Below are 23,262 nucleotides of genomic sequence, written 5' to 3'. Positions count from 1 at the left end.
ACTCTAACGGGAATATCTAAAGATATTTTTATATATTTTTATTTTTTAATATATTTTAATATATCTAAAGATATATAAAAAACAGTAAAATTGAAGCCTACCTGGGCTGGCCCACAAGCGATGCCAACAATGTGCTTAGAATCTAGTCCAGGAAGAGCAGTAGGCTCAGGTTTAGTGATCCTCAGGGTATCAAAATGCTGGCACTGATCATTGCTTCCCCAGCTATATACTTCACTGTCTTCTGTGAGTGCTAAACAGTGGGTGGATCCAGCTGCTACATCTATTACTTTTTTTCCTGGTTGGGGGGGGAGGGAGGGAAACACACATACAGATAATGAGAAAGATCAGTGTTGCAGCCACATCTGAAAGCCTGGCTAGAAGAGGAGAGCTCTCTCTTTAGCAATGTCTACAAAACAAGAAATCAGCAAGGGATGGTGGTATTTGTTGCACCAATAACCAAAATTTCCAAGTGTCTCCCTTTTTAAAAAATAAAGTTAACCTAAGGGCAGCCCTTCTCCATCAGGTCAAAAGCCTACGTAGTCCAGCATTCCGTTCTCACAGAAGCCAATCAAATACCAGCAAGAAGCCCACAAGACAATGTGGTGTAGTGCTTCAAGCACAGGACTAGGATCTGGGAAACAAAGGTTCAAATATTAAAAATATTTTCCCCACCAATTTGCACAGAATGGGCGCTAAGCTCATCGTTTTCTCAAAATTACAATATTCTAGTTAACACGGCTGGTAGTTGCCTCTTCACCTACCTTGCAAACCTTCAAGCAGTTTGGGATATCGAACGTGTTCCTCTGTTCCATGCCCAAGCCTCTGATTGTCACCCTTTCCCCAAGAGTAGACCTGCCCGTCTTTCGTAAGTGCAACGGAAAACTGGCTCCCGCAGCGAACTTTGACAACGTCCAAATCTTGAAGTTTTTCTATCAGTTTTGGAGTTTTGCAACCATCGCTGCCGCCTCTTCCCAGCTTCCCATAATCTCCGTCGCCCCAAGACCACACCTGACCTGGAAAAGTAGATTGCATTAGACGTAGCAACAGCTTTGTATCTTTAGACCATGAGCCGTAACAAAATTAACATACCAGGCGGGGGGGGGGGATAAAAAACAGAAATAATCTACCCAGATGGACAGCTAGAAATTAATCTTGCACACCTGGCTTTACAATATTCTGAGAATAGAGATAATTAATCTGGCACCAATTGTGCATATTTGGCTAACAATTTTATTAACAGTTGGGCACACAGTTCAAGCTAGCACACAAATCCAAATGGAAACAGGAAAGAGACACACGGCTTCCTAAATATCCCACGTGTAACTAAAAGCTGGCAAGGCTAAGGATGCTAGTGGTTGTTCCACTAACCATTTTCAGTCACAGCCAGAGTCTGAGCATCGCCACTCCCACAAGAGACATCAATGACTTTCAGTCCTTTGAGCCCAGTAACCAACATTGGGATTGTCTGGTCTTCACTGGAGCCTTTGGAACAAAATAAAAATTAGATGCTTCTGTGCTAGTTATATACCAAGACAGGTTTAAACCTTGGGACTTCACAACTTAAACAATTTAAAGAAAGAAGAGCACATACCATGACCTAGTCTGCCATAGTTTCCTCTCCCCCATGTGTACAACTCTCCTTCAGCTGTGATGGCAGCACTATAGGTACTTCCACAGGCAATGTGTACAACATGCTTTCCAGCCTGCTTCCCAGACAAAGCAGAAATCATCTTCGGTTCTTCTAAAGGTCTGTGAGGAAGGAGGGCGGGGGGGGGGGGACCAGGAAAGCACTGAAAGTCATTATTGTAAGAAGGCAATATATATTATGTACACAAGTGCCAGGTACAGAAAAATCAACCCACCCCCAATTTACAGTGACATTTGAACCAGGCCACTGAGATGCCCAGACAAATGAGCCAATGACCCTATTTTGGCTTTAGAAGCTAAGACATAAACAAGTCTTATGCTTGCATAGGGAGTCTCTTTTACGTCCTTAGCATGAGACGTTTAACTCCAGAAGATTTCAGTTAAACATAGTTTCCCATTATGTCTGAACCAAGAAACTATAGTACCTGGGTTCAGAACAGGCAAGGATTCTAGCTTGTTCCAAACCCAGGAACCATCATTTCATGGATTGGATGTAACAGAAAAACACAATTGACTGAAGACTCCTGAGATGAAACACAGTGTGCAGAGAAGGGAGCAGGTTTTAGAGTGAGGAGACCAAATTCAAATTCCTACTCAATCTTGGGCCAGTCACTCAGTCTCAACCTGAAATACCTAACAGAGTTGATATGAAAATAAATGGGTGGAGGACCCCATGGACACTGCTTTGAGCTTCATAGAGAAAAGGCAGAATAGAAATATAATTAACAAATATTAAGGAAGGAAGGAAGGAAGGAAGGAAGGAAGGAAGGAAGGAAGGAAGGAAGCCAAAGGTGGTATCAGAACAATCCAAGAATGCAGAACTATCAAACTGAAATATCAACTGAGCCATCAAAATCACTTAGTCATACACACACAAACACACATTCACTCTCTGTCTGGCTAGCTGTCTTCCAGACTGTTACCTCTTCTCTACAAAGAAAATAGAAATTTGATAGCTACTGGATTATTGAACCATTCAGAATGAAGGCTTCCTGGTGAGTCTACTGTAGATCAATATGCATCAGAACCACAAAAGAAAGAGACAGCTGCAATTTAGCATGCTCAATACAGAAAAGACACGGGGAAAGGGGTGATGGGGGAGGGGGGAGGGGGGAGGGGAACCCAAGTAAAACGCAGTTTTAAAAGGAACGCCACCCAATTCACAGCAGAAGCAGAACAAATATCCTACTCTATTTTATTTCATTATGCATATAAGTCACCATTATTCTAGGATACTTACACAGTGTCTCCATGGCCGAGTCGCCCACCATCTCCACACCCCCAAGAGAAAACTTCACCACTTGCTGCCAGGGCAAGGTAGTGGTGGCCGTCTGAATGTGCGGCAATCTTGACAATGTTTCTAGAAGCAAGACTCTGCACCAGCTGAGGTCCCTACGAAGTTCAACAACAACAAAACATGCATACATGTTATGACTTACAGAGAAATGGAAGCAAACAGACGAGCATTAAGAAACTTTATACAAAGAAGTTATAGGTCATATCTTTTTTGGTGTTGTTGTTTTTTTTAGAAAATAGGTTTCAATTGAATTAATAAGGTGAGAAGTTTCAATAGCTGAACGTTCTGAGAAACTATTATATTTAGAAACCTTAAGATCCAAACTACATGGGAAATCCATGAACCCAAGCCTCAAACTGGATCAGGACTGCACCACTGGGGAATACTGTTTGTTCAGTTTTAAAAAAAACTGCTTTCCTTATTTCACGCCTGCTATTCACCACTAATGAGAAGACGGGTATGTATAATATTGCATCTTTGATCCTTCCCATAGCTAAGCGTAGAGTACTGGCAACAGCAGGAGGGTTTACATAACTGGAAAATGAAGGGGAAGGTCACACCTCCTTCCCTCCCCTATTGGGAGTTCCCACAGCTGCTTTTTTACAAATGGGGAGACTGGAGATGCATGAAGGTAATAAATAAATAATAGTAATAATAATGGTATTAGTAATAATGTACATTTCTTCCACATCATGTCAAGCTTGGAAGGAAGGAAGAAAACACATCCACTGATCAAAATCAGCTTTGCAAAAGGCATTTCATATACTCAATTACAAAGGCAGAAATGATACAGTAAGCTGTGTCCAGGAAACAGTTCAGGGTAGTATTCATTAACACCAGAAACGAAACAATGGAGTTTCTTTAAAAACAGATACGAATTCTGCATTGCCAGGCAAAGTGAAAAAAGGAGATTTTGCTATCATGAGCTCCATCATACCTGCAACAAGAACATTATTTCAATAGCTACAAGTTATTTAAAAATAAATAAATTAGGAAGTAATCAGAAGTCACCTACCAGTGTATCACTATTGTATGCTTGTGTGTAAACACGTCCATTTCTAGATAAGATTAAGAAGCGCTTTTCTGCGCAAGCAACTTGCATCACTCCAAGATTGGCAAGTCCTTCGCACTGAATTGGACCACTCACGTTGGCATAATATTTCCATCCTATTAAACCCCATGCAATAACCTCTTGCAAAGAGCCCTGGAAAGCAAGTCATAATTTAAGAACTTTTATCAAACATCTGTCTAAACTTAGAATCTCTAGAAATTACAGTGCTTCAACTAATTTTTCAATTGGCTCCAGATTTATGGACTCAAAGCTACTTAAAGAAAATGGAGAATGTAAGTAAATATGGTTGTGTTTTTTAAAGGTGGTGAAAGGTTTGGAACAACAGAAAAAAAGGTTTAAAGTACTTGCATTGTGTTATTTCAATTTAATTGCTTTAAATGTACTTCACAATAGTATTTTCCTCTCTGGAAATTGGTATGCACATTTCAAAACTTGATGTCAGTGGCTGACAAAGTTAAGTTAAGGGTAAAGGGACCCCTGACCATTAGGTCCAGTCGTGACCGACTCTGGGGCTGTGGTGATCATCTCGCTTTATTGGCCGAGGGAGCCGGCATACAGCTTCCAGGTCATGTGGCCAGCATGACTAAGCCGCTTCTGGTGAACCAGAGCAGCGCACGGAAACGCCGTTTACCTTCCCACCGGAGTGGTACCTATTTATCTACTTGCACTTTGACATGCTTTCAAACTGCTAGGTTGGCAGGAGCAGGGACCGAGCAACGGGAGCTCACCCTGTCACGGGGATTCAAACCGCCAACTTTCTGATCGGCAAGTCCTAGGCTCTGTGGTTTAACCCACAGCGCCACCCGCGTCCCGATAAAGTTAAGTTACAAGGGGCCATATTTGATTGCTTTGTCTATCTATTAGGATTTGGAAGGGAAGCAGGCAGAGATTCAACCCATATTTCAGCACCTCTAAGCCTTTGCAATGCCATCCCTCATCCACTCTAGTCCCTCAACCTTCTCCAGAAAACTATGAGATCCTCCAATGCAGAACGATCAGCAGCAGAACAAGAAATTTTAGGAGCTCTCTATGCTGTGTGACAAACTGATTTGGAAACTACAAAAGCAGGTTCTGGTAGCAGAAGCCAGGTGCTCAAAGTAAAAAAAAAAATGTCACTGGGCTAAACTGAGCCCCTTGCATGAGCATAAGCGTCTCTTGAGATCCCAAATCAGATTTGTTAAGTTTTAATTTACCAGTTAACTTTATCCACAGAAAGCAGTTAGTAGAAAGCATATGCAAGTTACCTTATGTGATGTTGGAGAACTGCACTGTGGAGGCATACAGGGAGTAGCCAGGCGGTCTAAGTGAGCCATAATCACAACTGCCGTTTGCCTTAAATCAATGGCCAGCTCATTGTCCTGTGGCAATATTAGATACCTTAAGAAGTTTTCGTTTGGACTCAACGGGTAGGACAGCATCTAAAGCAAAACAATGAAAAGTCAGCTGAATAGCTCAGTTGGCTAGAGTGCAGTGCTAATAACGCCAAGGCTGCAGGTTCGATCCCCGTAAAGGAAAGCTACATAAATATGTTCCCTTAACATCAATTAAAAATTATTCCACGTTGCACGGCTCTGGGCGTGCAGACTCACAGGCTAAATGAACTCATCATAAAGGTACATACCTGAAGCTCTTCTTCGGTATTGCTGATCTCTTTATTGCAAATGATGCTCTGAAACCTTTGCAGCAAAGGAAGGAGGGGGGCACTGGTTCCCTGCGCTGATCGCTCATTATCCGTTTCCCGGGTACCACTGTCCCAGAGTTGGAGCAATAGCATGACAGCAGACAACATTTGGCTGAGAGGAGGGGAAACGACCAAAGTTGGAAATGTTGTAGAAGAAACCTTACATTGCTACCATTTTCACCTTGCTCATATTTCACGAAGGACTCCCCACTGCTACCAAATTTTAACAATGATGAAATCAAAACTGTAGTGTTGATGTAACTTATGAACAGATTTTGAACTGATGAAATACTTGCATTACTCACCTTAGTGTGCCTCTCTGGACAGCCAATTCTAGTAGAATAGCAAGTGCTAAGTGCTGGTCTTGCAACGGAATGTTTCCAGATCCTTTTGTCCCTGGAGCTCCATGGATGTCCCTAATTTAAAAGTGGAAAAATTTAAAAGGCAAATATTCCGATATATGAAAGTAAAAAACCAGTTTGCATTCCCTGCTTTGACAGAAGACACCTTTCACAACATAATTAAGCGACTTCGCTGATTTTATTCTTCCCCAGTTTAGAGAAAGGGCCATAGCTCAGGCCACGGAGCACATGCAGCAGGCCCCAGGTTCAATCCTGGCATTCATCAGGAACCAAAAGGAAATACCCTTCTTCAAAACCTGGGGCAGCCACTGCCAGTCAGTGTAGGCAATACTGAATCAGATGGATTAAAGGTCTGATTTGGTGTAAGGCAGGTTTTTTTTCATTCCTCCATTACTAATTTCTTTATACGCAAACTTTAAATGCAGCAAGGCTATTACTCCACACTGACCTGCATATATATATATATATATATATATATATATATATATGTATATATAGATATAGATATAGATATATTCTATGAATAAGCCAAGGGTACGCCATTTAAAAAAGAAAGAAGTATAAGCCAGAGTTCATATTCACCGTATTGCCATTTCAAGACATTAAAAAAGTGATGCCCAAATGCTTAATTCTAGTTTCCTTATAGGTCATAGAGATCATAGAATTGTAGAGTTGGAAGGGACCCTGAGGATCATCTAGGGATTGAACCTGCAACCTTGGAGTTATCAGCATCATGCTCAAACCAACTGGGCTTTCTAGGCTGACAGATGCACTAACCAACTCTATCTAGGTTTTCAAGAAAAGAACACAGGAACTATTGTTCAGTATGAAACCTTGAATGCAGCTTAAAAAAAAAAAGTTCAAGCACTCTTTAGAGAAAGACTTACCCAGTTACAACAGACCTTAGAAATTTGGTTGCTCGTTCCACAACTTCCAGCCATACAGATGATACGGTTCCTTCATCAAAGAGGGATGCTTCTGGCAATGCTCGTAGGGCATCAAGGGATTCTTGTAGCAGTTCACTGCAAAGATCTGCATCCTCACCTAACAACATTAGCCATGTTAGGGTGTTTTGTAGTACAGTGCAATTCAGGTTAATGGCAATCCCTCACAACTGATCTACACATACACGGTGGAAATCCAGACCATAAATTGAATTGCCACATCATTGATATAACCCTGCATCTATAAAATAGAAGTAATAGAAGCCTTCTTTCCGGGAAGCTCACCCACAAACTACTTTGCAAAAAAGGCTAAGGAGCCAAAGTAACCAGTTCTGCATATGCAAGGCTTGTGCTTGTCAAAGCAGAATTGTAACTCAATGGTAGAGCTTCTACTCCGCATGCATAAGGTCCCAGGTTCAATTGCCAGCATGTGTGGGCTGGGCTGGGAGATAACCCCATCTGAAACCCTGGAAAGCTGCAGCTAGACAACACTGAGCTAGATGGATCACTGGTCTGACTCAATTTTAAGTCCGCTTCTTCTGTTCCTACACTCATTCTGCAACTTGAGAGATGTCCCCAAACCCACTGGCAGAGGAAGAGGAGTGTGCACCGCCCCCAGCAGTGTGATCCCAGTAGGGTGCCATCGCGGCTGCCCCCTCGCCTGTGCTGGGCACCCCGCCCCCAGGACACGCCCCAGCCCTGCCTGCTCTCCACCACCTGTGCCGGAGCATGAAGCTCCACCACTGCCTAAACCATGAGTGTGCACAACTTCTCAAGTAGTCATTGTTTGGGGTCTGCTAATAATGAACTTAACTGGGGGTAAATCTGATTAAACACAATGGAAATTACTCTGAGCAGATGACAGACAGACAGACAGTCCGACAGACAGATATAGATAGCCCTGAAAAATACCTAAATGCAACACAACAGTTAGATGGCAAAATGTTTACCAGCCTAATAAGATATACAGCATCTTCCAACAATACCTGATCTCCAAGCTCTCCGAAGGAATGCAAAAGCAAATGAAAGGGCAGCTCTGGATCCTACCCGGGCAAGACCTTCTACACCTTTGCCTACAGGTCTGGGACTGGAACCAACAAAAAGATGATTAGAGAATAGCGTACCTCTTGCTTCAACTAAGCATCTATACCAGGGGTCTGCAACCTTTAAGACAAAAAGAGCCACTTGGACCCGTTTCCGGGGGGAAACAAAAAACTGGGAGCCGCAAAACAAGCCAAATGTAAATAACCACACATTCTTCCCCTTCCCCCATTCTCTCTCTTTTCCCTGAGTCTATTTCAGATAGCAAAGAGGGGTATGGTACCTCTCATATCCATTTTTTGCAAAGCACCATGTGCATAGAGGGCATTATACAAATTAATACATAGAAAAGTGTCTGTCCCTCCCTGCAGTTCAACTCCCTCTCTTTTTACTAACAGCACATATCCATTCCTTCTGCTGGTGCAACTTTCTCATCATTTCTACATAGCAGCATTTATAAACCAGTGCCAGAGAAACTGGTTGAAAGGAAGGTGAGAGGGAAGAGATATGAATATTTATGTGTGTATATGTATACATACATGCACCTACACAATTACAGGTTTGAAGCCAACTTAAAACAAAAAGAGCTGGTAAGCAAAGGAATCTGTGGTGCTTTCCATGGGATCCGGGGACATGTCAGCTAATACTCTTCCCTTTCTTCTTCATTTGCTTGTCTCTGCAGCAAATCTCGAGGGGGAAGGGAGAAGGGCAGGAATTGCATAGGCATGAGAGAACGGGGGGGGGGGGGAATCCCGCATGCAGGATTTTGGTGCCTAACAGCCCCCCCTCCCTTTGCAATTGCTCTCGTGCTCCCCCGCCTCTCCTGCTGGCTACCTCTGGACCCCCTCCTCGTCACTGAGTAATTCACCCCTTCCTCCCTGACAGGGAGGGCGGGCCCATTTTGTGGTTCACCTCCGGTGCTCTCCCTCAACTTGGCGGCCACTCAGAAGCAAGGCACGGAAAAGGATCCCGAAGCACCACCGCCGCCACCCCCCACAAACACACACAAAAACCCCGCCCCGCCATTTCCCTCAAGCGCGCGCGCTCTCTCTCCCTCGCCTCAGGTGCCTCGCACGCGGGGCTGAGGAGAACGTGGCCTGGGTGGGCGGCTCTCGATGTCATGCGGCGCGGTGCGCGAGGCCTAAGGGCGGGCTGCCACGACGGCGAAAGCAAGCGTGCCTGCGTGTGGCAGCTGCCGGCGGTGGCAGTGGCAGCCGCGTCCACCTGAGGGGAGAACCGTCGCTGCGCCCTAGCACACCTTCCTGCCACCGCCCTCCTCCTCTTCCTCCTCGCTCCCTGCACCATGAGGGAAGAGGCGTCGCCGTGAGCTGCTCGGCCGCTTCCTCACCGTCCTCCAGACGAGGCATCCCCCTCGCCGCCCGTCCTACCCCAGGCGAAGCTATGAGCCATGAAGCCGCCTGGCAGAACTTCCCTCCGGCGGCAGATGCAGCAGCAGCAGCAGCCCTTCTCCGGCCGCCGCTGCCTCCTCCTCCATCCCAGCAGCCGCCACCTCTCGAGCTCCGCTGCCGCCGCCGCCTTGCTTTGCCCGGCTCGGCTGCCCAGCTCCATCCCCCTCCTCTTTCTGGCGCTTCTGCTTTTCTGCTCAGGGTCCCCGAGGATCTGCGGAGCCGCGGCAAAGGTGTAAAAGAGCCGCATGCGGCTCCGGAGCCGCGGGTTGCCGACCCCTGATCTATACAAATGTTCTTCAAAATGTTAAGACCCAGAAATCAATCCTGACTACCCCAAAATATCCAAACAGTGCACTAACATCTTTGGTATACGGCTAGGAAACTGCCGCTCTACCACTCTGCAACCAATTTGGCTTCAACAGCTGCATAATGCATTAATGTTCTCGTCTATACAAAAATAAAGATTATAAGCAGCTGATATTTCCCCACACTGAGGAACCAAAACTGTAGCGATATAGTAACCAATAAGCGAAGGGGAAAAGGCAGGCAATACTACAAGGGGAAGAGATTTCTTTGAGAAAGACACTACCTTTTCTTGTCCACTGCAGGCAGGGGAATATTGCTGCTCTTCCACTTAACCTTGACATTCTCCTGAAGAACAGTCCTATTTAATGCAATAAAATAGCGCTCTAAGATAGCAAGCCTCTGTTTCAGCTTCAGAGCAGAGAGTGTGGTGGTGGCTGTTTTCTTGGCTAGAGCTTGCTGCTCCTTCACAAGTACATAAAGGCACTCTTTCAGCTCATTCGCATCTAGAAGAAACAGAAGAACTATATTACTCATCTGAAACATTCGGCATGATGCATACAACTGTTTGATGGCAAGGGAAAGAAATAATACACCCTCCATTTTAGGAACAGCAATTTTTCACATTTGATGTACAATGCAGTACAATATACAGCCAAAATTCTGAAAGGGCACATACTTCATTGTTTTCATTTATATCCTACATTTCTTCCAGCAAGGTGTAGCACAGGAAGTTATGGGACATTTTTCATTCAGGCACTGCCCAGATGCAAACCTGCTTAGCTTCAGTATCTGCCTTCATTAATACTACTCACTCCTTATAAAAAAGGATTACACACATCTCAAGAGAAAGTTTCAATAGGACTCCATGTATATTTGGAAATATAAATGACGTACTTGACATGCACTCCCCAACTAATCTTAATCGTAGGTACTGAACGCCAGGATGAGTCAGGTATAGTAACTGCCTTTCATATTAGCTAATTTTTCCCCTGTCTAGACAAATTAAGAAGTGTATTTTAATAGCTCCTATGGACACCAAACACACTAGAGGTCTGCTCCCCATTAGTGACAAGCAATCCACTCAAGATATAAGTATTTCTGGCAGGCTCAAAGTACCAGAAAAACCACTACACAAGAACAAAAGCAATTTGTTTTGTTTGATTATTATTTTTATGCTTTCCCCAATCTATTACGGTTTGTTGATCTGCAGCGTTCAGGTACTTCAAATCCAGTAAAGGTGGTTTGCGAAAGACGTGCCATAGAGGTTCTTACTAATTTAACTAGAACATTAATCATTTTAGCAAGGCAAGGAATGAGACTGGGCCACTTACAAGCAAGCTGCAGTACATATGTGCCCCCTCTCCCACCTCAGAGTAATTGAGCCAAGTAGCATTGGCTGGGTAGGCAGAAATATGGGCCTGATTCCCTGCCACAGCCAGCAAGGACTTGCCATCTGCTCTCGAGGTGTCTCATAAGCATCTACTTGCCTTGTATCTTGTAGCACCCATGCTGCGACTTGGCCACCTCTGAGAAAATTTGCTTGTTCTTTTAAAGGCATTGCTAAAGGAAAGCTGTTCACCACTTCCAAGCAGTTGTTTAGTGTGTTCACGTTTATATTTTCTCTGCCATTGCCCGACTGCCCTGAATGGGATATATGAGCTACTCTTCGAGGAGGAGGGACAAGAGGGCATACAGCCGGCCAGGACGCCAACACATGATGAGTGAATGCAATTTTACCATCAAGGCTGCTGCCATTTCAAATCTTTGCACTATAGCAAGCTGTAACAGCAAAGTTGGCCCTACTTCAAGTGGTATAATTCGAAACAAAAATAGGTCCAAATGGCATTTATATCAATTCCCAGGTGCTCTTCAACGTAGATACTAAATGACTGATCAATTTCAATTCAGCAATGACACACACAGTAAATCCTTAAGACTAGACCTTTCTCATTTATGATTTCTGTTTGTGACCATCTCCTCCCGTATTCAAGCACTCTAAAAAAAACACAGCAGGTTTTTTTTTATCACTGGCAGACACTAAAAGACACTGCTTATGTGGGGACAATAAGCATTACTTGCATTTTATATGCTGATGTTAATTATCTTAAGTTCTCTGTTACTTAAAAGGTAACTCTAAAAAGCTGCAGAACAGAGCCCAAGATTGTAGATTACACAAACATATTCATAATTTAAGTTTAAATCTGAAGACGTTACGGAAAAGAAACCAGGGGGGACTCGTCATTTATATATGAAGGCCAGCTCTCCCACCACCACCCCGGTTCTTAAGAAATAAATTAAAGAGAGACAGGAGCTTCTGTTTCATTTAGTTTGACCCCAGAAGCACTTGCTATCGGAAAAACAATAAGCACCATTTTAGTTAATCCTGACCAACTGATCCATATTTTGGAAAAACCCCACACCTCAAAATATTAGTCTAGAACAGTTACATGATTCATCTGAAGCTAAAAATGGCTCGTCGAACAATTAAAACTGCTTCTCTTGTAACTTTAAATATAGATCTTCAGATTACACAAATTATGTTTCCAGGGGGAATTTCCAGTCATGCTGATTGAGTTCTCTACCCAAATTTGTCACGTGACTAAAGGATTTTTATCTCATTGTTCACACCCAAGACTTAGGCAATGCTGCTGATATTTCCTATCTTGTGAAATGAAGCAAACTATTCAACGTCAATTTATGAAAGGAACCCCTTGCAACAGGATTTTTCTGCTCAAGTCACTTTCAATTTGTCCTTTCCACTGCTGTGTTTAGGTATAGGCTGTCTTTTTACAACCATTGCCCCAAAAACGAAACCAGAATTGTATACTCAGAATTATTAGCAGTCACACTGACTGCAATGTGCTGTTAACCAGATTCCTGGATTCCAAGACACATGACTGAGCTTAATGGAAAGTACAAGATAAAGTGTGAGGCATCCACACTGAAACCAGATCAGGACGAACATGAGATTTTCCTTGAATTTAGCATAGTAAACATAGTAAACATTAAAACTGATGCAAATCCTTTATAAGGGACATTTCAAAACATCCAGTGAAATTTAACTGTATGACTGCATGAAAGAACAGAGCCAGCTTATTTGTTGCTGTAGCCATAGCATCAGCAGACTTTATTTTGTAAACAGAATCTCAAGGGAACAGAGTGCAGCACATGGCCTTCTGCATGTCAGTGTTTCGTAACAGTTGATTCCTGTCTGGTATCAGCAGCAGGCCTGGGTTGCTCCAAATCTACTGCAAGCAGCCCAGCTGTATCAGCATTGACTCGCCTTGCCCCTTCAAAAAAAATTAAAAAACCTAACCACTTGCAGTATGTATTGAAAACATAGCTACAAACGCCAGTCTCTACTCTCATGATTTTAGGAACTATTTACAAGAGGTTGCATCCTACTAAGTCATATTCAGAGTAGACCAATTGAAATCAATAGATTCATGCAATCCCATTGATTTCCAAAGGTCTATTCAAAGTATGACAAATCAGGTAGACCCTACCCAAAGTATTACCAAACATTTTCCAGGTCACTAAAGACCATCAAAGAGAAGCATGTTTCTTAGCTAAAGAAGGCATATCACTCCAGCATGGAGAACTATCACTGCATTAAAACCCAGGCAAAAGTCTTAGACTTGTGTTGGTCAACCTTGGGTCCACAGAAGTTGCTCAGTTTTACAACTCCCATCATGCCCAGCCAACTTAGACAATAGTCAGGTATGATGGGAGTTGTGATCCAACACCTGGGTACTCAAGATTGAAGAACACTGCCTTAGACTATAACCTGTCTGAGAATTCAAATGCAGGTCAATTCAATGTAGTGAGCATCACCTGGCATATTATATATATATATATATATATATATATATATATATATATATATATATTAAAGTTTTTAAATATCAATGCACAAACAACAAACAGTCTTACTTCTGTCACAAACATAATTTCATCACTTCTTTGGACTCCCTCACGTCTCCCACTCCCATTTACATCGTTAAAAGTTTTTTCCAGACAAATTATCAACTTGTTTACAATCTCATGTCCACTCATTCAAATATAATCTAGCACTTCTTCCAAAAAATTTTATATTTTCTTTAGTCTCACTTATCATCAAATTTAAATCTAATTTAGTGGTGGCCAATTTTTTATAATCTAGCATCCTTCTTAACATTCAACCAAATTACAATGTTTTTGTAGATACATCTTGAATTTCTTCCAGTCTTCCTCCATCTTCTCTTCTCCCAGATCACGGATTCTGCCAGTCATCTCGGCCAGTTGCATATAGTCCATCAGCTGCATCTGCCACTCTTCCAGTGTGGGTAGATCTTGAGTTTTCCAGTTTTTTGCGATGAGTATCCTTGCTGCCGTTGTTGCATACATAAAGAATGTTCGGTCCTTCTTTAACACCTTCTGGCCGACAATACCCAGAAGGAAGGCCTCTGGTTTCTTAGTGAAGGTATATTTAAATACCTTTTTCAGCTCATTATATATCATTTCCCAGAAGACCTTCACCCTAGGGCATGTCCACCAGAGGTGAAAGAATGTTCCTTCATTTTCTTTACATTTCCAACATTTATTATCAGACGAATGGTATATTTTGGCGAGTTTAACTGGGGTCATGTACCATCTATATATCATTTTCATTACATTTTCCTTCAGAGCATTACATGCGGTGAAGTTCAGCCCAGTGGTCCACAACCTTTCCACCTGGCATATTATAGACACCAAGTGTTACATACTATTGTTACTCAACAGCTCGATTCAGCTGGCACTCTGCACATGCCTTTCACTTCAGTCAACTGGGGACTATGCAATGAGTACAGACACTTTGCAACCAAGTTAGCAACCTTTGGTTGCCCTCACTGAAAACAATTTACTTGTACTCATGGGATTGAAAGGTGCCTCCCCGCAAATCCCATCTGGAGGGTTGGGGCAACCTCCAGAACAGTATACAAGGGGAGTAAAGGGGAGATCACTAAAAACCGGGCATGCAGATATGCTTCCACTGACAGAACAATCTCCTTATGATGCTATGGTGAATTCCATCCAATATTTTCAAAGCAGAGCTGCATAAACATCACAAGTGAAGCAGCCTCCACATTTGTTTTAGGAAGTGAAGAAAATGGACTGGTCCACACCACTGAAACCTAATAATTGCCGGCTCAAAGTTCCTGTGTGGCACACATAGGATGCCAAGCTCAAACATTTCAGCCCTTCAAAAGTGAACAGCAAAAGAAAAGCAATGCAATTTATTTTCAGTTAGTTGCAAAAAAAAACCAACAACAACCTAGCAAACAACCAAAGATGTGAGATGAAAAATTACTAAATATGTCATTTTTTATATGTCAGAATAGGTTCTACACAACCACCAGCAGAACAGCTGATGTAACTGAAGCAGGTTAATGGTCAAACCAAATTGGATAAATTTATGCCCGTCTGGTACAATCTCATCACCTATGTCAGCAAGAGACAACAACAGAGAGGCACCCACACAGTATGACTCCATCTGGAACTCTTAATTCATGCTTATGCATACAAGAGATAGACTACAATCTCCAATTATTTGAATACTGTTTTATATTTATTTTTGTCAGGTTATTGAGATTATGTAAAAAAAAATTTTTTTTTTAAGGTTCTACATAATTGATTTCTTGTCTACCACAGGATGCAACTAGATATAACGTGGGGTACCTGGGAGCAGGACCTTCTGCAGTTGTTGCTTTTTTAAAAGTTGATATCAGCCTTTACCAAACCTCTACATTACGTTGTTGTAGCCCTGGTTATTTTGGCTTGAAGAAGCATCGACCAGTTGCTCTAGCAATATGGAGGAGCATCTCACTTGTTACTGTCAGGATACAAAATCTGGCCCTCTTCCCAGCGAAGTGAGACTGGCCCTACAACCTAGCTAAAGCCCAGAGTACAACATGCCCATTTCCTAGCAACAGAGCACAAAAAATTACATAAATAGCCACTGTATTGGTAGTAGCAAGTGAGTTTGGACTTTTAAATGGCAATGATGAGAATCAGATAATTTCACTTTAACATAATGTATTTGTATTGACTACTTTAATTGATGTGCTTTGTCATACTAGAATCATTTAGTCATACCTACCTCCGACATCAGATTAGTAATTCCTTTTTTTTTAAAAAAAACTATGTATCCTATTCCTGGGCAAGATAAAATAATAAAATAATTTAATTTGGAAAATAATGCAGTTTAATTCATAAATTTGTTTTTAAAAGGTAAAGGTACCCCTGACCTTTAGGTCCAGTCGTAGACAACTCTGGGGTTGCAGCGCTCATCTCGCTCTATAGGCCAAGGGAGCCAGCGTTTGTCCGCAGACAGCTTCTGGATCATGTGGCCAGCATGACGAAGCTGCTTCTGGCTAACCAGAGCAGCACAGAGAAACGCCGTTTACCTTCCCACTGGAGCGATACCTATTTATCTACTTGCACTCTGACGTGCTTTTGAACTGCTAGGTGGGCAGGAGCAGGGACCGAGCAACAGGAACTCACCCCGTCGCGGGGATTCAAACCGCCGATCGGCAAGCCCTAGGCTCTGTGGTTTAGACCACAGCGCCACCCACGTCCCAGATTTGTTCTTAGTGACCATGTATTTATATATAAGCTGTTTTTAACTGGGATCCCAATTCTAAAAACATTTACTTGACCCCACTGGTTGTAGTAGAAATTGTAGCCCCAATCTATTGAATATAGGCTACAACCTAGGGACCTTCCAGAAAAATTGCTTCAAGGTAGCCTTAAAATATTTCAATTACAGCTGGTATGCTAATTGCTTACAATGCCTTCATAGGACTACATTGTTAAAATGGGGCACTTACAGTGATTTCCTGACACTATTTGTTTTGTTTAGCAACAGGAAGACACCAAAATACTATGTAGCCAAAAGAAAGCCCACTTCTATGCTGTCAAATCAAAGACTTCATGAGCCGCTGTGTTGCAACACTAGCAACAAAACCTGCATTTTATTAATTAACAAAACCAATTCTGACTATGTGGCCATGTACTGAGAATTTTATCTCCACTGTACTGTCCATTAAATCCTGAAGAGAAGTAAAACACTGAGCCCAAACCCATTTTTGTCATTTCATCAGGTAGCAAGGGCTTTTCCCAAAACTGTCATTGTTCAACTACTATTAAGGGCTACTCGGACACCACAAAACTGAGCACAAAATAGTATCTGCTGCTAGTACTACTCCTTCAAAGTCAATGATCACCTTTCCTTGCTAACTTGTACACGAAGCCGTTTTACAGGAAGTATGTTATCAAGCAGTCTATTTCATAAAAGATGCGCGTAAAGTTGATGCCCTTAGGACTCAGTAAAACCAACGTGCTTTTTAACAGAGAAGTAAACTAGTTTAACATGTAGCAAAATAAATAATTTAGGAACAGGGTCTTCACAGGATGTCTTAGGTGGCAGTTTTAAGCATGACTGGAGACTTTACTGTTGCAATAGGTCTTGGTTCAGGCCATATCTCAAGAGTTCAAGATGATGCTCACATCAGGGTCTTAAGGCATACCAGCTCCTTGATTACCTGTTCACCCATCAGACAGAATCCTAAAACATCTCACCATGGCAACAAGGCCACATACTTCAATGCTTCCAGAAATCTCGGCCAAGTCATAACTGACACACCCCAGAGCAGAGCAACCAAATTTCTGTCTGCTTAAATAAAGAAGCAGCTTTAATTTTATTCAAACAACTGTCAGGGCCAAAGACTGTCTGCATCCCTTCTGCTACCTCTTATCACTCCAGACTGTCATCATCAATTGACAGCCAGTTGTCAATTTTCTCTTTTGTATTGATTTATTAATCTCTTTGCACAACACCAACAGTATTAGCTGCCTTCTGCATTTTAACTGAAAGGAAACAAATTGCTACACAAGCATTTTAATGAACATGTATAGAAGTTTGTAAATTAAAGGATTTTTTAAAATGGTCCAGTAAAAACTTATCAACAAAATCGGAAGACTTTATTAAGAAAAAATCAATTTGTGAAATATATATTGGGCACCATACAACACAGTAATACAACAGTAAATGCCATGTTGGGAAAAAACCAGAAAGACCTTACCTGGCTGCTTGCCCCAAACCCAACTTTCAACAATTGATTTGGCTCTATATGTAGGTAATGGTGCATCTTCTTCATCTTTCCTCTCTTTGTCATTCTGATCTTCTTTCTTTGATCCAGTCTGACCTTCAATGCTTTCATCTATAGAACAAAAACAAAAAAAGAACATAAATGCAACTGAGTAAATCATTTTTGTAAAGCCATTCCTTTTACATCAGAATTCTGAGCCCCAGTATTGAAAGAGTTCATCTTACGCTCTCAGATTCACTCAAATATTATAGTTATATGGAGAAGAAAGGAAAACACTGTCACAGATGTTATAGCTCTTGTTTTACTGGGTCACATTGTGATCTCTTCTACATAGAAACCAGAGGCTTCATTGGCCTAGTTTGCACGTCACACTAAACCATAGTTTAAAACAAACTATGGTTTAATGAGAAAGACTTGTTTCTCTCCTGTTCTTGCTGCTACCATGTCACAAACCATGTTGCTCCAACCCAGACTCATGGTTAGCTGCACCAAAAAAACTGCAATTAATTATTATTATTATTATTTTAGTATTTATACCCCAACCATCTGGCTAGATTTCCACGGCCACTCTGGGCAGCTTACAGCATATATAAAAAAACCTATAGCACATCAGACATTAAAAATTTCCTGATACAGTAAGCAGAGAACAAACCTTGGTTACCTATTGTGGGTTTTTGGGGATAAGAAACCACAATACCCAGTTGGTTTTGAAACCGAGGGTGCCATCAAAAGCAGTTTGCAATATGGCATTGGGGGGAGTTCTGTTCCTTCACCCAAACACAAAGGCAGAAGATTACACTAGACTACTTGCAAATCATTTTGATCTTGAGTAATATAATTAACTGCAGATAGGCATAAAATCAGAATGCAATGAGAATGACATTACCATATCATGTATGGCTGCAAAGATCTATGACACTAGGAAAGAAAATTCTTTTACTTCAGCTCCCAGAAAAAAATTACCGCAATCAGAAATACTGAAGACGTTTGTAGGAATTATAATGTTTAGAAATGATAAACAATGATAATAAGTAGGAATACACTTCTTACTGGCAAAGGAGGTGTTTTTTAATTTAACCTCTACATAAAGGGCAAAATAGCAGTTCTACTCTATTGCCAAAATGTTAATAGCATCATTCCCAGAAAGGATTTATTTCTGATCAAAAACTTGGTATGCCCCCTCCCCACATGAGTTAATATGCTCATAAATCATAGTTATACCATTTGTCATTAGAGTCACAATAGTGCAAGCATTTAAGGGATTAGTAACTGAAGGACAAGTCTTCAGGACATACAACATAGCCTGCCAAGTTCAGATTCTGAAAAATTCAGTAGGCTTGCTTGCCAATGATGTTGGTATGGATCTGAGAAATGAAGCAGTACTGTGGGCATGCTTCAGTAAAGTTTATCTCACATAAGACTAACTTAAATGAGCATACTTTCTATTGTATTCAGCAGCATCTTACCCACTTTGATCTGCAAATCCCATTAGTTGATAAAGCCCTGACACCGACTGTGCAACTTGACGCACGTTTACTCAGAAGTCCCATTTATTTCAGTGGGGCTTACTCCCACATAAGTGAGCACAGGATTGCAGTCTTAATCTTATACTGTTGTCAGAAAGGGGATTTCAAGTCTGTCTCAGCACCCAGTAAGTAGGTAGGTAGGTAGGTAGGTAGGTAGATGATAGGTAAATGATTGACACTGTTGTCATTCATTAGAAATGTCAAGATCTTCAAACTAAAAAGTTATGGTTGGCATGCATACCAAAAGTAAGAGACGGATTACAAAGCCACCATACAAAGAGTGCAACATAGGGAGCAGGAAGGCATAGCATTACAAATAAATAACATTACAAATAAACCCTCAATAAAAATTTAGGCACATTTGTCTTTACTGAGCTATACAGATACACAGCACAATGAAACCCACCTTTCCGTGGAGAAGCTTCACCATTTTGGGAGGGTTCTGTTCCAGTGTATACGATTTCCCCATCTTTGACCATTTCATTCCAAAGGCCACAGAGTCCATCTCGGGTGAAAGCAAGCTTTTAGAGGAAGGTGGGGAGAGATGCAATATCATAAACATGATTTTTTTTTACTCTTTCCACCAAATAGTGTTCAAGGTGACTAACAATTATACAAACAATACCATAAAAGAGCAAGAGAATAAAAAAGGCACATAAAAACATCAATAAAAGCAACTGTTTTAAAATTTGTCTGCTTGCAATTCAAAGGGCTGGGAAGACATTTATCTATAGAAATCTAAAGATTCAAGTCTAGTCAGTGTAGTTCCACCTCCCTTTTTGAAACAGCACCAAGAATTCAAGCATGCTAACGATTTGGACGAGTACATCCAACCTAGTTCATCTACTGGCAAGGCTGCAACACAAACGCCTATGAGGGCCACCACATGTGGCAGTTTTGTTACACAGATTTTATCTGTGTGCAAGCAATTTCCTGCATTATGCAAATAGATGGTACAAAACTCCAATGAATGACTTCCAGTGATTTCCAGAGTAGCAAAACAGACCCATGCACACTCATCACATCACATGGTATGGATAGCATAAACATGAGATACACAGAATGCCCTACACCAGCAGTTCCCAACTGGGGGTCTATATAACCCACCCAGGGGATTCATGGCACACATCCATCAATCGTCTGTGATATCCCATTTTGAGGGGTCTGTGCTCTCACTCAAGAGAACAGTGCCCCAAAACATGAGAAACTGCAGCTAGACGCACGTCTCATGTGAAACCACAGCACCCAAAAACGCACATCCCAGTTTTGTACTGGAACATATTAGAGGGCATGGTGGAACCATCCACATAAAAAAAAACTACCAAAGAGATACCAACAATTTCAAAAGTAGGGGGTCCATGACTCGGCTTTGAAAAACAGGGCTCCGCAGTACTTAGCTAATTGGGAACAACTGCCCTACACACAAGAAAATTACACGTCAGAAATATGTATAGGATATAGCCATTTTCACTATAACAAATAAATCCACAAAAAATATCAGCCCACTTTCTCACTTGTTTGCAACACACTACTAGCCTGAAAGAGAAACAAATCTCTTCCTATTTACAAAAGCTGCTTTACCTGGTCACCTTGCTCATGGAGGGAATCTAGAAGTCAAGCTGATATTTACATGCCTCTCAATACTCAAAGAACATTAAAGCTTTCTACAATGAGAATAAGCTCATTAGGCATCACTGTTCTAACATTTTTAGAGCCTGTGATACAAGACGGATACAAAGTTTAGAATCTTGAATTGTTACATTTCGAAAACAAGGCTATAGTAAAATAAGTTAAATTTAGAACTGAGCTGTCAATCTACACCACAGGAGTCATCAGTGTTCCACTAACCTCAGCGATATGAAGAATTTAAAAATAAATGCGTTATGGCAGATGTATCAGCAGCTAAGCTTACTTTTACAAGCAGCAAATGAGGTGATAAATCCGTGTCTGAACTGTACCACCAGTGTGCAGATGAAGGCTCCCATAATTGAAAGATTGAAAGTCTTCCCGCCCCCTCAAAAAATGTACAAAGTGAATGGGGACAATATCCATAATAGGGAGAACCAAAATTCATACAAGCCATTCTCACACACAATCATGCCCTCCCCCCCCCCACTCACTCACTCTTTCTCACACACAAGCAATACACAAATGAATTGACTCATTTTCTCTTCCTTGAGAAATGCGAGTCCTTCACTTTCTCTCCGGGCTGAGAAAGGGAATTGTTTCAGAGCCAGATTGCAAACCTCTTAGGTTGCAACAAAGGTCAATTGAAAAATGGTCCCCCTCTGACGAAATCAAGCCATCAATTGGATGCAGAGGCCTCATGCTTCACTGACTTGCAAGCACCTTTAAATTATCAAAAAAATTAAAAAATTCAAAAAACAACAACAAACAGACACAAGAAGTAAACCTACATTAGAGCAGGGATTCCTGTCTTTGAAGGTAACATCTGGGTTTTATTTCAACCCCCTTGGGTAACAAACAAACACACATATGCCACAGATACATTGTTGTGAGGCCCTGCATGTTCACCCCTATTACTTAACCACATTGCAATAGCTTCAGCTTTATTTTTTGAGGGTTTTATACTTCCTAGTGCATATGAGAAACAAGAAATGTTGTTTCTTTTGCAGGAAACAGTGCAAGTGATCAAACAGAAAAGCACAATATTTTAGATTAGTGTTTACAGTCCATTCAAATGTAACATATTTGCCTATGGCTCTTCCCATATTAGCCTTTCAAATCAACTTGAAATCAATTTTCTACATCATTTGTGAGCTTCTATGCACTGACTTGGTTGTCCAAAATTCATCCCTGCCAGATAATTACTGTAGCTGGGCAATAAACCTCTCTCCTGATTAATGTAATAGATATATTGGCATCTCTATTCTTATTCAGGGACACATGGCCAAGCCTACCTTAAGTTATGATGCAACTATCAGTCCTTTATAATCTTCAGCAGGTTGGTAATTAACCAACTTGCCTGGTCATCCACAATGGATGAAAATTGTCTGACTATGTTGAAGCAAGTTACAGGGGATTAAGGCATATGCACCTCATTCTCCCTTCTAACCTGAAAATGCTACTGGATCTTTAAGGCTAAGCAGCAAAATAAAAGTCTGACCCATTCGTGGCTGTGAATGGGGCAGTGAATGCAATTCTGAGGCCACAAAGCCGATGAGGAAGTCCTATAGGATTGAAGCCTATAGTCTCAGACTGCACGGTAATGCATTAATTCACTCAATGATTTTTTTGCATCTCCATTTGTCTACTTAAGACCTATCTGGGTTTTATTTAAGAGACCCAAATGCTTGCAGTTTAAAACCTACCATGAAAGTAGCCCTCACCATAGGGTAAGCTTGACTACTGTATATATCAGCAGTAGGCTCTCTTACTTGAGGAACATAGTACACTTTCTTATTACAGGTCAAACTTGTTATTGTTAGCATCCATCTGTCTTTATAAATGAAGTGCGCCTCCAGGGGTGGAGTCAAAGTCCTGCATTAGCTGCACCAAAGTGACCTCCTCAGGGAACGAACCTGGCCAGAGTGTATGAAGGTCCTGAGCTGCCCAAACAACAAGACCTCCCCCTCTCAAACTCCAAAGGAAAGCAGAGCAAGTGACCTTCTCCCAAAGATATCCTGGAAGGCAGAGGAGGTTTAGGATCAGAGTTTTCATTCTCCTAGATGGGCTACCTTCCCAAGTTGGCAAGCCTCATTTGCCCGTCACTTCCCTCTACAGCATGTGCAGAAACCACCTTCTGATTGTTGGAACCACCACTGATCTCGTCCGCTCAATATGCCAGAGCCTGTCTTCGCATACAGTCCCTAACTCACCGAGGATTT

General features: G+C 41.7%; 1 protein-coding gene across 6 annotated transcripts in view; it reads right to left on the bottom strand.

Moving 5' to 3' along the window:
• Positions 1-23,262, bottom strand: part of HERC2 (HECT and RLD domain containing E3 ubiquitin protein ligase 2) — a 95,955-nt gene that overhangs the window by 69,007 nt on the left and 3,686 nt on the right. For 5 of the 6 annotated variants that reach the window (XM_081858951.1, XM_081858953.1, XM_081858955.1 and 2 more), the window contains 14 exons: positions 19,821-19,935; positions 17,862-17,999; positions 10,043-10,262; positions 7,990-8,090; positions 6,947-7,103; positions 6,003-6,113; positions 5,638-5,809; positions 5,261-5,434; positions 3,960-4,148; positions 2,888-3,039; positions 1,592-1,749; positions 1,369-1,482; positions 762-1,013; positions 102-295 (listed from right to left, as the gene is read on the bottom strand). In XM_081858951.1, the coding sequence (XP_081715077.1) occupies positions 102-295; positions 762-1,013; positions 1,369-1,482; positions 1,592-1,749; positions 2,888-3,039; positions 3,960-4,148; positions 5,261-5,434; positions 5,638-5,809; positions 6,003-6,113; positions 6,947-7,103; positions 7,990-8,090; positions 10,043-10,262; positions 17,862-17,999; positions 19,821-19,935 (2,247 nt within the window). The remainder of the gene's footprint in view (positions 1-101; positions 296-761; positions 1,014-1,368; positions 1,483-1,591; positions 1,750-2,887; positions 3,040-3,959; positions 4,149-5,260; positions 5,435-5,637; positions 5,810-6,002; positions 6,114-6,946; positions 7,104-7,989; positions 8,091-10,042; positions 10,263-17,861; positions 18,000-19,820; positions 19,936-23,262) is intronic. The other variant, XM_081858954.1, reaches the window with a different exon arrangement.

The sequence above is a fragment of the Podarcis erhardii genome (assembly GCF_964252035.2).
Source record: "Podarcis erhardii genome assembly, chromosome: 4".
Lineage (NCBI taxonomy): Eukaryota > Metazoa > Chordata > Lepidosauria > Squamata > Lacertidae > Podarcis > Podarcis erhardii.
Note: the sequence above shows the minus strand (reverse complement) of the source record. Positions and strands in the feature narration are given on the sequence as shown.